General features: G+C 38.6%; 2 protein-coding genes across 2 annotated transcripts in view; one reads left to right on the top strand and one right to left on the bottom strand.

The window, feature by feature from the left end:
- The window catches only part of cemip2 (cell migration inducing hyaluronidase 2), a gene marked incomplete at its 5' end in the record, with an annotated part of 53,854 nt that extends 50,585 nt beyond the window's left edge, over nucleotides 1-3,269 (bottom strand). The window contains one exon of the mRNA XM_040019812.1: nucleotides 3,259-3,269. Within this exon, the coding sequence (XP_039875746.1) occupies nucleotides 3,259-3,269 (11 nt within the window). The remainder of the gene's footprint in view (nucleotides 1-3,258) is intronic.
- Nucleotides 3,270-9,587: 6,318 nt separating this feature from the next.
- Nucleotides 9,588-13,828, top strand: cunh9orf85 (chromosome unknown C9orf85 homolog). The gene is made up of 3 exons (XM_040019813.1): nucleotides 9,588-9,724; nucleotides 10,091-10,204; nucleotides 11,580-13,828. Exons 1-3 carry the CDS (start codon nucleotides 9,588-9,590, stop codon nucleotides 11,821-11,823), a joined length of 495 nt encoding a protein of 164 aa, XP_039875747.1. The 3' UTR covers nucleotides 11,824-13,828.
- The last annotated feature ends 931 nt before the right edge of the window (nucleotides 13,829-14,759 follow it).

Here is a 14,759-nt window from a genome sequence, read left to right on the forward strand (position 1 = left end):
GTAATCAAAGCTTTTACTCTCTCATTGAGTTTTGGATCCAACAGCTACCAGTATAAAACTGAAACGTGTTTCCAATCAATGTCAAAATACAGCTATTTGCATTTAAGCGTTAAGTGTCTGTCTTTAACTGGAAAAATAGCTTGAAGAGGCAAACAGCACTAACCTGACGTCTGATCTTATTTTTAATATTTTGAGTGTTTGTGCAATGGAGCAGAAAACACAAAGAAGGTTTGTGAGACAGAGACTTTTGTTCTAAAGCACTGCTTAAAAAAAGGGGGGGAAAAGTAATCGAAACACACTGTTCCATAGGAACTGTGAAAGCTTTCCCTCTTTTATGACCTCTGCCTCAGAAGCATTATTATACTTGACTTATTTTAATGAGAATACCAACACGAGCAGAAGGTGAAGCATTAAAAAAAAGAAGCCTGAAATCTGCTAACACAACTGTGATGTGGACTATTTGGTGAACATTTACTCTTTCCAAAAGAATTTAATGAAGCAGTGAAGCTGTTAGTACAGTGGTCTCAAAAACTTTGTATGGTTAAACTCCGTAACCTCTTATGAAGATACTTTTAAAATTTAAAAAAGGAAAATGTGAACATATAAAAAGAAATCGGGCACTTTCAGTGCAAGTGATTAAACCTTAACCTAAAAGTGGAATTTTCTAACTTTTATCATAAAACTTTACTAAAAAAAAGCAACAAAATTTTAGGAATAATTTGTTTTATGGAAAAGTTGACCTCTGACCTTGACTTTGAGTTCAAGGTCACTGAGATTGGAACATGTCAGAGGTTTTTAGTAGATGCACCTATGGTATGAATTTCAAACATCCTATGTTGCCCTGTTCTCGAGTTAGGCAGAGCGGCCACCCCACCTCGCAGGATGGCGACAAAACTCCACCCCCAACTGATGCCTAATGCTTCCCGGTAAGTAAGCTTCAACAGAGCGTCCCAAGTCGCTCAGCTAAAGTTAGTTTCTTGAAATTTTATTTATTGCCATGAAATTTCAGCTATGAATGGATTTTTTTTTGTTTTGTTTTTTTTTTTGGTGGAAAAAAGCTTCCATAAAACTTTTGGAAAAGCATCTACCACAGTTAGCAATGCTAAGCAGTTAGCCGTACCTTTTTAGTTCTGTGAGGCGATTACCTATTCATGCACACTGAAGGACTCACAGGCCCATGAATGAAACAGCTAATGCAAAATTTGCTTAAATTCTTGCCAAGCAACCACAGGAGATAACATGAGAGGATTTTTTTAATTGCCTAGCACACACTTCCTGCCTTGATTCAGATTCCTTGCACATGTCGCCTCCCCAGTGACCAGACTGCTGACTGAAGGCCCGGAGGCCTGGATGCTGGAGCCAGTCATGATCACATATCTTATCCGGCAGATTATCATGCAGGTTATTTGTTGGGTGATTCTATGCAAAGCAGTGTTAGGCACAGGCAGACCCTGAGAGACCAGCAGCAAATAAAATAAAAAAAAGCCTGGAGGGAAAAAGCAGCAGGAATAGCTGTAGAGAATTACCAGATGCAACTTTTTTTTATAACCCATTGTGAAATACAGTCAACTAGTATGAGTGCAGAGAGAGAGAATGGCACAGCACGAACCATTAAATGAAAAGAATAAAACAGCGAGGTTTCAAGTGAGGACTTTGAACTACACGGTTAGGATGGTAGAAGCTGAACGAGACAAATTAAAACTGAAGCATAGAGATGGGAACATCAAAATCTGCATCTGTTTCTCCTACAAACACGTGAAGAACTTGATTTGTTCGCATGACTGTTGTATGCAAGCAGGACATTTTTAACAGTGATGTAAGTTCAGTTACACCAACCGAGGCTGCGTGATCGACCTGTGTTTGCTTTTACATCAACGTTTAAATTACGGGAAAAAAATAGAAAATAAAATCTTAACTTACATCTATGTACCAGTTTTGTGTGAAAAAATGATTTGCTAGAAGCTGGGATATATACAGAGTATATACAGATGACAGAGTGACTCATGGAAAGATGTAGTAGGTCTTTGCACTAAAACAGTTTCCTGCTGTGACCAAAGCTGCCAGGTTTCCATTTAAAAGCTATCTGATGTTGGGTGTAAACTTTCTTTTTCTTTTTTTCTATTTCTTAACATCAAATAAATCTCCAGAAACACAATAGTAAGCCCAATGTGTCCCATTAGAGCAGCTAAAGACCTATAAGAAAAAGAGTCAAATGAGCTCTGGGAGCTTTTGAAGTCATGCTCTGGGGGCAAGGATGATCAAGGGAGGGGGGTAATATCTGTTTTACAGACAGTATGGGTCCCACGGTGGCATGAGATGAGGCTCATTACAACCAAAGCTTGAATAGTGACGGTACAAGCTGAGAGGCTTTGACACTACCATCCCATCTCAAATTGCCATATCCTCAAAGGAGACTCCTCATATATTATCCACACGGTTCACATATTAAAATAACAGAAGCTACGCTCAAACAGACATCACACAGATATTGGAAAACCGGAAAAAAAAAAACATCCCCGTGGACCTTTAAAAGAGATGTGGGACTTTTCTCTAGCCTTACCGAGCAGACGGTCTCTATGATCCACAGATGGCTTCGTGAACTGCAGGGCATTCGCATGGCAATTAAAGAAAGACCCTCAATTGAGAGAACAGTGTATCACACACTTAATCTCTACAAGACTTGTGCATAGGGAAATTTAAGCGATAGCTCCAAACCTAATTTGGTGTGAAATTTGTGTGGCTGTGAAAAGCTGGGCTAGATACAAAGTAACAACTCCAACTGTATCAAGTCTTTTTCTGTGAAAGAGGAGAGAAGCTTGTACCGAACCATTTGCAACAAATCCAGCATGAATGCATAATTTAACATATGGTGATGAAGCCACCAAACATATGCACATTAAAAAAGTGGCTGCAGCAATCTTTAAAGTGCAGGCTTAAAGTGCATCGATGAGTATAAACACCCAATATGTAGCTTTATTTATAGAAAGGCATCGGTGGATACTGCTCAGACATGTTTTTGGTGCTGGTGCAGGTGTGATCAATAATATTAATTAGCAGCTGCATTTTAATTATCATAGTTTCTGGGTTCTGATTGCGTGCCTGCTGGCTCTCTCTGCAATTACATAATGAGAATTTATAAAGCTGAGCAGAAGCTGTAGTTTGAACCTGCTACAGCCAGACAACATAACACGCTGCACTCACTTTTTTAGCCATACGCATAAACATAAGCATGCATGTTTCACTAACATAAAGACGTACAGATCCAGAAGAAAAGGACGTTAAGAAAGTTAGTATCAAATTTTTGGACGTTTGGCTCGCTATATTTTTGTCGCTTCACTTGTGTTAAGAGAATTTTTATTTTAGTTAAATCATTAAAGTATAATCAAGTAGAAACAAGTATGCCTTATAATCAAGTGTTTATATATTTCACACGGTAAAGCTTACTGTTGAAAAGAACACAATGTATTCCTTGCTTAAGTGTGTGAGATGTTTGACAAAGACAGGATATATACATGCATTCTTTACTTCAGTGTCTGCGATGTCAGATAAGCATGAATACTGCTGTGTCGTTGTTTTTCAGTTTGTGTGCAGAAGTTAGATAGCTAAGACAATGCCTGAGCTCTCCCCTCTTCAGTTGAAAGAGGAAGTACTATGTAACCCATTTTGCCTTATAAATAAAGCGAGTAAACGGTGCTCGGTGTGTTAGTCTGCTCAGAGACTCTCACCCGTGCGCACGTCTTTGAAACTCTGAGTCGGTCTGCCAGTGTCTCATTTCTCTCTTACTGTGTTTGAACAAATTGTCAACCCCTTGACATTTAATTGGTCCTTCGTAGCCGGAGAACTGACTGTTATTTTTAACGTCTAGTTTTCCACAGACGGTCTCCATCGGATCCTGACGTCGTGACGCCTGCGCTGGAAGAAATCTGATCAGTAAAACGAAAAACCCGGGAACGTGAATTCGATCTCCGGTCAGCGTTCGGCCTTCACGGCTCCAGGACCCGATGAGCACCGGATTCAAAAACGCAGCGCCACAGTAGAGGTGAATATGAACACGCATTCCACCAAGCGCTAAAATACGTTGATATTGAGATTTTCCTTTAAGTAGTGTGTAAACCTAGGTACGCCGACAGATCTCAGTGTCCATGCGGGACTAGGAAGACGACAGGCAAGAGCGAAATTCTAGAAAAATCGCTATTAAAAGTTCCGGTCGCTCTGGGAGTGGCTGCAACGGAACAGGTTTCCGGTCACTCAAGAAGAGTGGCTGAAGGTGAAGGTGTTACACAAATAAATAGGCCTACGGAAAATCTCAATAAAAATCATAGAAACGCGCTTTGTTTGTGAGGAGTGAGTTGTTTTTACGACCCAATACGCGGTCGAACCACTTCTCAAACTGTTTTCCTGTGTACACTCACGTATTGGTAAAGGTGGAAAAAAGGGTTGTGCTTCATCACGTAAAATCGATAACCGCTCTCTCAATTAGTGAGAGAGTAGAAGGCTGTTATCGAAAACCCATTCTCACTTTTTCATGCCAAAGAAGGTGTCACAGTTTTGACGTAATTAGTTCAAAATGGGTAACTCTAAAACGAAAGCTTGAAAAAAACTGTCAAAATGCAGGAAAAGTCAGTGCAAAAAGGTGGAGAAATCCACATAAAATATATTGTCCAGCTTGGCAAGGCAAATGCACGCCTGATTTAATAAACGCTTTAAAAGCCGCTTTGCAAAAGGAGCTGTATGAGGGAAAAAGTCAGAAGAAAAAAGCAAAAAGTAGGACAAAGAAGGGACAAGAGAGATATTAAATGCTATAATTGTGGAAAAAACGGGCATTTTGCTCGAGACTGCAGGAGTGTAAGTCAGGAACAGGAAAGTGATGATGACAGGCGTAGAAGGCGTGATGAATGACTAGCACGAGAGGAAGGAAGTGAAACAGATGAAGCGGAGGTTTACAATGTAGAACAACTACTGTTAGGTTCAGAAGACAAGCCAACAGTTGTAATATATGTGAAAGGTGTGCCGTTAAAAAATGTTTTGAGACACAGGAGCTTGTAAAACTGTTTTAACTGTAGAAGTCCCAAATGTAACATTCTCAAAAAACACTATAATTGTGAAATCAGCCTCAGGACATGTGACAAAACAGCATCTAACCGATCCCCTTTTTATGTCACATAGAGATAGTGGCCGTGGCTGCAAAAATCAGTGCATTTATGACCCATCATGCCCAGATTGTATGAAATAAATAAAAGGAAATCATTCATATGAAGACCTTTTCTATAAAAAAGAGAGATGCATAAGGTAGATTAAGGCTGTGTCATTGTTCAGCCAAGGAAAGTGTGTGAAAAGATAAATGTTTCCATCCTGGAGGGTGGGTGAGACTGCAGCTCACTCACGGTCCCTGATGGATACAAAATAAAATATAATAATCTGAAGGTTGGATCTGAGATGAGGCAAACAGAAGACCAGTCTAAAAGTAGGCACAAACCTGTTAAGAGAAAAAAGCAAATTTTGTACAGATTGAATGAACTATAAATTATCTGTTTGCCGAGTAAGATGATCCTAACTATTAAATTGGCTCAGTAGTAGTATAGTGATATACACTAATAAAATATTGTAATATACTATTGTCAATATATAGACAGAAAAAGATGATAATAATTAATAAAGATATAATATTAATATTGTTATGAAGTAGTCTGCATCAAGCTTAAAGGTTTGCTCAAACTCAGTATAATGACATATGAGATGAAGAAAATAAAAGCAATATCTAAACCAATTAGGTGCATAGAGGCACTTAACCTGCTTGGAAACCTGTCATTTATCCCAGATAAATATTACTGAGATGTGGAGCACATCTATAATAACAACTAATAAGCCAAACCCTGTAGAAAATAACTACACCTACAGGATTATGAAGCTGAATTAAATGTGTGGACACCGCTAAGTTGATGAGCATGTTACACATTTATTTTTATTTATTTATTTTTATTTATTTGTTTTTTAGAGCAGAGGCTGCATGCTGTTAAAAGCGAACACATGCAGCTGTCTGTGAGCTCAGTTTCCCCTCACACTTCTGCTTTGTTTCTGGCAGCATTTTTCTTTGTCTTTTTGTTTCCTGACTCATGTACGTTTTTGTTTTGTTTGATTATTTTGTTAGTTTGTAAACAAATTTGTGCCAATACTTGTGGATTATGGTGACACATAGTGATTAGGCATATGATTTACAAATGCCCAGTTTTAGAACTGTGAGCTATGAACAATGCAAAGTTTAGGGAAAAAAAAATATATATATATACAAAACAAAAAACTTCAAAGTTTGAAATATGTAAGATGTGTGAATTCTTTGAAAAACTAGAAGGTATCTAAAATTGCCTCAAATGAAAATGAAATTCTCTAATGACACTCTGATAGTTAGGTCAGCATAAGGGCCAGAAGGCCTGTGAAACCACAATATCCTTTGAGTGCAGAAGCAAAGGAAAGAATTAGGCCAGTAATTGCAGACATGCAGAAAGCAGGTATTCTTGTGAAAACTAATGAAGCCACATGTAATACACCCATTTTTCCTGTAAAAAAAGCCAATACAGGAAAATATCGTCTAGTGCATGACCTAAGAGCAATAAATGAGGTAACAGAGCAAATACCTCCAGTGGTTGCTAATCCACATACCATTTTAAATCAAGTAACACCAAAAGAACAATGGTTCTCGGTGATTGACCTCTCAAATGCATTTTTCTCTGTTCCCCTTACACCAAGATTCACAGAATCTATTTGGATTTACTTTTGATAATGAAAAATACACATACACCAGGCTACCACAAGGATTTCAAAATAGCCTACCACTGTATGCAGAAGCTCTAAAGAAATCAATGTCATTTTGCTCTCTCCCTGCTCCAGGAAAATTTCTGTTGTATGTAGATGACATATTGATCACAGGCCATACACAGGACGATTGTAAACAAAACACAATGACGGTTCTGCAACATTTGGCAGAACAAGGCCACAAAGTATCACCACAAAAGTTACAACTGTGGAGTGACAAAGTCATCTATTTAGGACATCAGCTAACAGGCCAAGGCCGCACCCTTCTAGAGAGCAGGAAGACAGCAATCCAAAATGCCGCAAAACCAATAACTAAGCAGCAAATGATGAGTTATTTAGGTCTGTGCAGCTTCTGTAGGTGCTGGATTCCAGAATATGCATTGCTGGTCCAACCACTACAGAACCTCATTTATGGTAAAGACCTAGCACTGAAAGACAAAATACAGTGGACCCCAGAAGCAGAAAAAGCTTTCACTGATTTAAAAATAGCATTGCAAACATGTACCGTCTTAGCATTACCAGACTATGAAAAACCTTTTGTCCTCCATGTGGATGGTGCAGGAGGGTACATGAAAGCAGTCTTAACTCAAGCTTTTGGAGAAAAACAACGCCCATTAGCTTTCTACTCATGCAAACTTGACTCTGTAGCTGCTGGATTACCCACCTGTGTTCAAGCGTGTGCAGCAGCAGCAGAAGCAGTTAAAAAATGTGCAGACATTGTTCTGGGACATAAACTAATCATCAAAGTCCCACATGCAGTGACTTCCATTTTACTGCAAGCAAACCTTTCATTCCTTACACATGCCAGGCAGCTTTCATATGTAGGGATATTGCTTTCGCTATCACATATCACCATAGAGAAGTGTGGCCAACTGAACCCAAGCACACTTCTCCCGACCCCTAAAGATGGAGAGCAACATTGTTGTATTAAGAAATTAGAGGAGGAAACGAAACCCTCGCTCTGACATACACAGTTCTCCAAAGTCTAGTTTCAGTAATGTTTTTGTGGACGGCTCAGCGTCAAAAGACATTTTCGGTAGAAATTGTGTGGGTTATGCGGTCACAACTGTTGATAAAGTGATAGAAGCAAAAGCTCTCAGCTCCTCAAACTCTGCTCAAAGCGCAGAACTAACCGCAGTCATCAGAGCATGTACACTGTACGAAGGTCAAAGTATTAATATATACACAGACAGCCAATATGTCTATTCAGCAGTTCATCATTTCGCTAAAATATGGCATAACAGAGGAATGACAACTTCCTCAGGCAACACAGTTCAACATGCAAACCTTCTAAAAAAGCTATTAGAAGTAATAACGTTGCTAAAAGAATTAGCACTATGCAAATGTGCAGCTCATCAAAGGATGACACAGAAATTACGAGAGGAAATAACTTTGCTGACAAAGCAGCAAAAGCAGCTGCAGAAAAACAAATTGATGTTTTAACAACAGAAACCATAGATCTAATACCTTTAGAAATACTAGCAGATGCACAGAAAACAGCATCGCTGAGTGAACAAAAATCTTGGGTGAAAGATGGAGCAGAATTAAAAGACAACCTCATGATGTGTAATGGCAAACCAGTGCTTCCAAAATCTTTGCATAGAACTGCTGCTTTAGTGACACATGGGAAAACTCATGTGTCATCAGGAGGGATGATTAATATTCTTAATAAACAATTCTATACAAAAAATTTTGAAAGTTCAGCAAAAAGAGTTATTAGAACATGCATGATTTGCCAAAAACACAATGCTCAAGGCAATTTACGACCAAACGAGGTCGGTTCCCTATACCGCCGCACCCATTCCATACAATTCACATGGATTTCATAGAACTAAATGAATCACAATCCTCCAAGTATGCACTTGTGATAATAGATGTATTTTCCAAGTGGCCAGAAATATATCCAGTGAAAAAGCAGATGCAATTTCAGTAGCGAAGTGTCTATGTAATCATTTCATTCCGACGTATGGTATTCCATCTCTGATAAGATCAGACAATGGCACACATTTTGTAAATGAAGTAATAAGTAAAGTTTCTGAAGCTTTAGGCTTCAGCATAAAACATCACTGTTCTTATCATCCACAAAGTGCTGGATTAGTCGAGAGAAACTAACGGCACCATTAAACAGAGATTGAGAAAATGTATGGAGGAAACTAAAAAACCATGGCCTGAGTGCCTAGGTTTAGGTTAAATTATGGATGAGGATAACTCAAGGAGCAGGTGGTCTGACACCATTTGAAGTTGTACATGGTAGACCCTTTCCCCTCCCCATAATTAGTGAGCCAATTAATAAATCCATTACAGAAATACAATGGCAGAATGGATGACAAAACTGTTTGAAAATAAAGAAGTGATTTTGAGCAATCAGCTGCCGTGTGATCCATCTCCAGTCTCTTGCAGGTTGAACCCCGGTGATTGGATTCTGATTAAGATCCTCCAGCGAAAGAGCTGGAGTTCTCCGCGGTGGGAGGGCCCATTTCAAGTGTTGCTGACAACACCGACAGCTTGTAAGATAGCCGAACGACCGTCGTGGATCCATCAAAGCCACGTGAAGAAAAGTGTTTGCACCACAATAAGACGCCGGTTCCCCCGACTCTTACGTGATCCCTGTTGGAGGAAAGGGCTGATCGGGTTTTCCCGCCTTTTACCTTCTCGGCAGTGGTCTACTCACGTGGAGCTCGGGTGTGCCTGGTCGCCCTGAAGATCAGACTGACCTATCCCACCGAAGAGCAGAACCAATAATAACACCAGGGACGCCTGAATAAAATCTCAACAAGATGACTGAGGAAAACAACCTGATAAATCCAGAAGAAGAACCAGCTTCAGAATCAATGCTAGCACCAGTTCCAGCCCCAAAGCTGGAGTTGGACGTTAAGTACAACAAATACAAGCCACTAACACAGCCTAGAAAATGGTAAGTATACATAAGTATTGCAGACTTTGATTTCAGTACGCAGGGCTAGGGGCAAATTCTTACAGCTGCTCATGAAAATGCACATCAAGTAACAACAAAGCAGTCGGTGAATTGAAGAGAGTTTATTTCAGTTTATCAGCTTGTGCAAAAAATGAAACTACACCACAAACATTCTTTGCTTATTTCATATCGTGCATGATTTTAGCCATCTCATTTTTTCATAGTGGCAGACTTTGAAAATTAGCCACTAAATATTTTATCTCCACTGCTTAGAAGAATTTTCCCAACACATGGATATATTGTTTTAAGTGGCAAGTTAAATACATTGGCCTTAATAACTGATTGTTTTTTGGGGTTTTTTTGCAGTGTCAAGTGCTCCCAAAAGACAATAAGAGATGCGTATCACATCATTTGTAAGCCCTGCTCTCTTCAGCAAGAGATCTGCTGCAAGTGTGGGAAGAAGGAGGAGATTGTTATTCCGTAAGAGGATAAGTTTGCGTCTGTTTTGTCCTTATATACATTAATGTACAAAGTACGAACTCACCCATCATTTCTTCATATTTTGCTTCCAAGGTGCCAGAGCTTTGTCCTCCGCTCAAAACCTGTTTAAAAAAGGTCTTGAGCAATAGTTCCTCAGGCTTTCAGAAAGTCTTTCATAGTTTTTCTTTGAACATTGGCTGCTTTGTCCACTCATTTCCAGTCCAGTCCTTGTACCTGAGCATTTTTTTTTTAGGATTTTTTCTTTGTTAAGCCACTTAATACTGACCTTTGAATCATTCAAGCTTACCCCCCCCCCCCCCAAAAAAAAGACACTACTAACTCAAAGGAATAAACCAGTGTTACATCTCCATTTAACAGATATTCAACAAACGAACGACAAATTGTATGTTTTGTTCCCATTTCCTTAGCTGAAGCTTTGAAAGTGCCAACGAGAAAACTGACAGCCAAAAGAAAAAAACCCAAAAAATCTTGCATATGGTGTGCAGTATGTCTTTAAGAAATTTGACGAAATTAAACAAAAGAAGAAGTGCCAGGCCTAAAAACAAAAAAATATCTACAGCAGATGAACAGTATCTAAACATGATGTTCTTAAGAAATGGGAGAAAAAAATTCAGCAAAGATCTGACACAGGACCTGTGAGATGCATCTGTTGTGTTCACTGAAGCGTCATTACAAATGCTCTCAGTGGAAGGGTGGCTGTCAAAAAGCCATTCTTAAGGAATAAGGAAAGGCTGAGGTACGCCGCATTACACAAAAACTGGACTGAAAATCAGTGGCAACGGGTCTGATGGAGTGATGAAACCAAATTTTTTGGTTCAAATCATCAATCAAGCTGTGTGGGATCATCTTGTCAGAGAAAAGGCAGCTGACATCCAAAGAAGAGCTTTCAATTTTCAATGTTCTGAGAAAATCTAATTTGATGACACCAGTTAATTTTTTGTCCTTTCACACTGGCAACAAGTTTTTAAAATGAACATGAATTACAGGAGTTTCTACATGTGTTAGATTCCTAAAGAGACGGGATAACACCGAAGTGATTTAAGCAAATGTATTTTCATCTTTTATCACTGACAAGCACATACACATAATACTGTAACTACTGTAAGTCTGCCACCTTGTGGAGAATAAGATACATTGTAGCCAATACTTGACCCTGAAGATCATTTCATGGGCTTCTCATATTTTTAAGCATTGCTTTTGGCATCTAAATGTTTCCACTAAGTGTTAATTAAGGAAAGGTAATTTCCTGTAGCTTTTTGAGTTACTGACTTTGTGACAACGCAATACTGGAAGATTTGGATTGTTGGTGCAAAGTTAAACAACAGTTCTTATATCTTTTTTCTTCACCGTGTAGGGTGAACTCACATCTGGAGCAAAACGAGCAAGAAGTTGATGAACAGAGAAAGAAAGGATGTCGACGAAGGAAGACAGACATGGATGGTTTGGACAGTGATGATGATTATGATGATGATGAAGATGACTTTGATGACTGTGAAGAGGAGGAAGATAAAGATTTAGACGAGGACTCTGCAGCAAAAAATCCACAGAGAAAATCTGCTGTGCTGCCGGACCTGTCCCCAATCAATATTGAAGATTAAACACAATAAGAGTTCTTTTCAAACCTGTGTAACAAATAGGATTTTTTGGGGCAAAATACAGTATCAGGTTTGTTGCAGAAGCTCTCTTAGATTAATATATGGCAATAAGGCGATGCTACCTGCTTGAATGCAGAGCATGAAAAAGGAAGTCAGGTGGTGAAATGCACAAAAACTGCCAGATGACATCAGAGGGAGCAACGTAATTTTTCTTTTTAACTGAGTCGGTGTACTTTCTAAAGAATCTTTAGTTCTGTAAATTGTTTAAACTGCCATAAATAATGTTTTATAGCCTTTCATGCATTTTGCAAACATTTTGCAATAAATCACACTGGTTAGTAATGTGTTTGCAGTGTTCAGCTTTATGCCGCTGCTGAGCAGTTAGTACACCGAGAGATGTTCCTAATATTTTGGCTGTTGATGTTTATAGGTTTGGCTATCGGCTATCATAAACTGAAATGTATCCAAGATGTATATGTTTTTAGTTAAGTAGCACCAATTATTGCCGTTTTTTATTTGATTTTCTTTTGTTTTATTTGTGTTTAAATATTAAAATCTTCAGAATATCACTGATTCTTCTAAAATGTACAATCGCATAAATGTAATACAGCAGTTTTTCCTCAGACTAACTTTAGAAACACTGAAAATCTTGATGTTGCTGAATTTGAAAGGAGGATATCTTGAACATTTTGATTACAACTCACATTAGTAAACTCACAAATTATGAAAGGCTCTTGGTGTGAGGAAAGCTAGAACCTCTACTACAGATTTAAATATTTATCATATTCTATACAAACATTCACCAGTGTCATCTGCTCTTTGTACATACACTCATGAGACACTTTATTACGTATATCTCGTCAGCACTGAGTTGGACCCCTTACGCTGGAAACATTCCCCAAAGATTTTGGTCCATACCGGCCTGATGGCTGCAGATTTTTCAGCTACAAATCTATGTGATGAATCTCCCGTTTCACCACATCCCAGAGCTGCTCTACAGGATTGAAATCTGCTGATAAGTTAAGCCAATTTGAGTGCAGTGAACTCGTCATTTGCCAAAACATAGTATGCCAAAAAGATACCTCTGTTACACCAACAACGACCTGAAATGTTGATCTAATGCAGAATGGTTGCATGCTTTCATATTGTCTGTGCCAAGCATCACCCTACTGTCTGAATGTTGCAGAAGAAATGAATCATCAAACAAGGGAACATTTTTCCAATCTTCTATTGTTCAATTTTGGCAGCTCTAAGCAATTTATATCCTCAGTGTCCTGTTTTTACAGGCACTGGGTGTGGACTTCTATTGCTGTAGACCATCTGTTTCAAGGTTGAATATGTTATGCGTTCAGAGATGTCTTTCTGCATACCTCAGGTTGTAATAAATTGTTATTTGTTGCCTTCCTATCTGATTGGTTTTGCAGGAAAATCCGAGCAGATCAGTAGTTTCTGGAACACTCAGACCAGCCTATCTGGGACCAACAACCATGCCACGTTCAGAGTCGCTTAAATCGACTTTCTTTCCGTTTCTAATGCTCGGTTTGAACGTCAGCAAGTTGTCTTGACCACGTCTACATGCCTAAACTGAGTTGGTGTAATGTGATTGGCTGGGTAGATATTTGTCTTAACGAGTGGTTGCATTAACAAAAAGGCTCGTAAGTTTGTTTGATGAGAACTGTTACACATACACTCATTTTGTTTCTGTAGTGTGAAATCTTTAAGCCGACTTTCCGTTACTGAATAACCTGGAGTTACTTGAAAGCAGGTCTTTTTGTGCGTGCTGGAACCATCTAAAATTAACATGTGTTGTAATTTATCATGTGGGCTTCATACATTTAAAAGCACGCGGTGATGTTTCAAATACTAATTCCTCATTAAAAAATGAGTCATTGTAATAAAGGACAAGAGTGGGTGACCACATCACTGGGCTCCAAGGGTTCCCTCGAAAATTTGCGTCACATGCCTTTGTTCTGCTTATATACTCATGACTGAGAATTTAAAAAAATTTTTTTTAAAAAAAGCCTAATTTGATGCTGACACATTATTTTTTTCAACTAAAGAGCTTCCAGAAATATATTAATAACTTTGGATGAGGTAACAGCATCATCATAAGACCCGCTGGTTTTCATTTAAGTTTAATGCAGTGCAAACCAACAATGCCAGTTCAAGGTTGCCACACATAAACTCCACAAAGAAGTGGTTGTATTAATAAAGGAAGAGAAATTGAATATGTGTTTTTGAAGGTGTAACATCGAATATTTTTATACTGTTAACCGATCTGTTGTTGCCTCACATGTCATGTTGTTATAATTGTCTTGCAAATTATAAATATAAACCTATAGTTTAGCAAAATATTTTTTGATATTATTACTAATATATTACCTACTTTTACTTTTTATTTACCTTATTAATGCTTTATAATTTTCAATAACCAGTTGCTTATTACCTTGGTATTGAAAAAACAGTAGTAAATGTTTAATGGGAGCAAAGCCTCTACAGCCTTTGTCAAACATGGGCAAACTACAGTGGAAAAGAGTAACGGGTCATATCCTATATTATTTAAACCACATTTTTTGTATGTTTATATATAAAAGAAGGGATAGTTCAGATACTTTCGTGCACAATAAAGAACACGTAGATCCACTTTTTAATCCTCTGCGTTACAGATGTGGTCAGAAGCTTGCATCCACCCATCATAGGCATGAATGTCATGGTATGTTGGCCAGATGAGACAAATATTTAACTGTCTGGCCACAATGACAAAAGAAATGTTTGGAGGCGTAAAGGTGAGGCTTTCAAACTTAAAAATACTGTACCAGCTGTCAAGCATGGTGGTAGTAGTGTCATGCTCCTGGGCCGTTTTGGTATCGGCTGTACCGTATGTTGCACAAAGTGAATTGAATAATGAAGAAGGAGGACAGTGACCCCAAGCACACGTC

The sequence above is a fragment of the Simochromis diagramma genome, unplaced genomic scaffold (assembly GCF_900408965.1).
Source record: "Simochromis diagramma unplaced genomic scaffold, fSimDia1.1 OVJJ01000822.1, whole genome shotgun sequence".
NCBI classification, from domain to species: Eukaryota; Metazoa; Chordata; class Actinopteri; order Cichliformes; family Cichlidae; genus Simochromis; species Simochromis diagramma.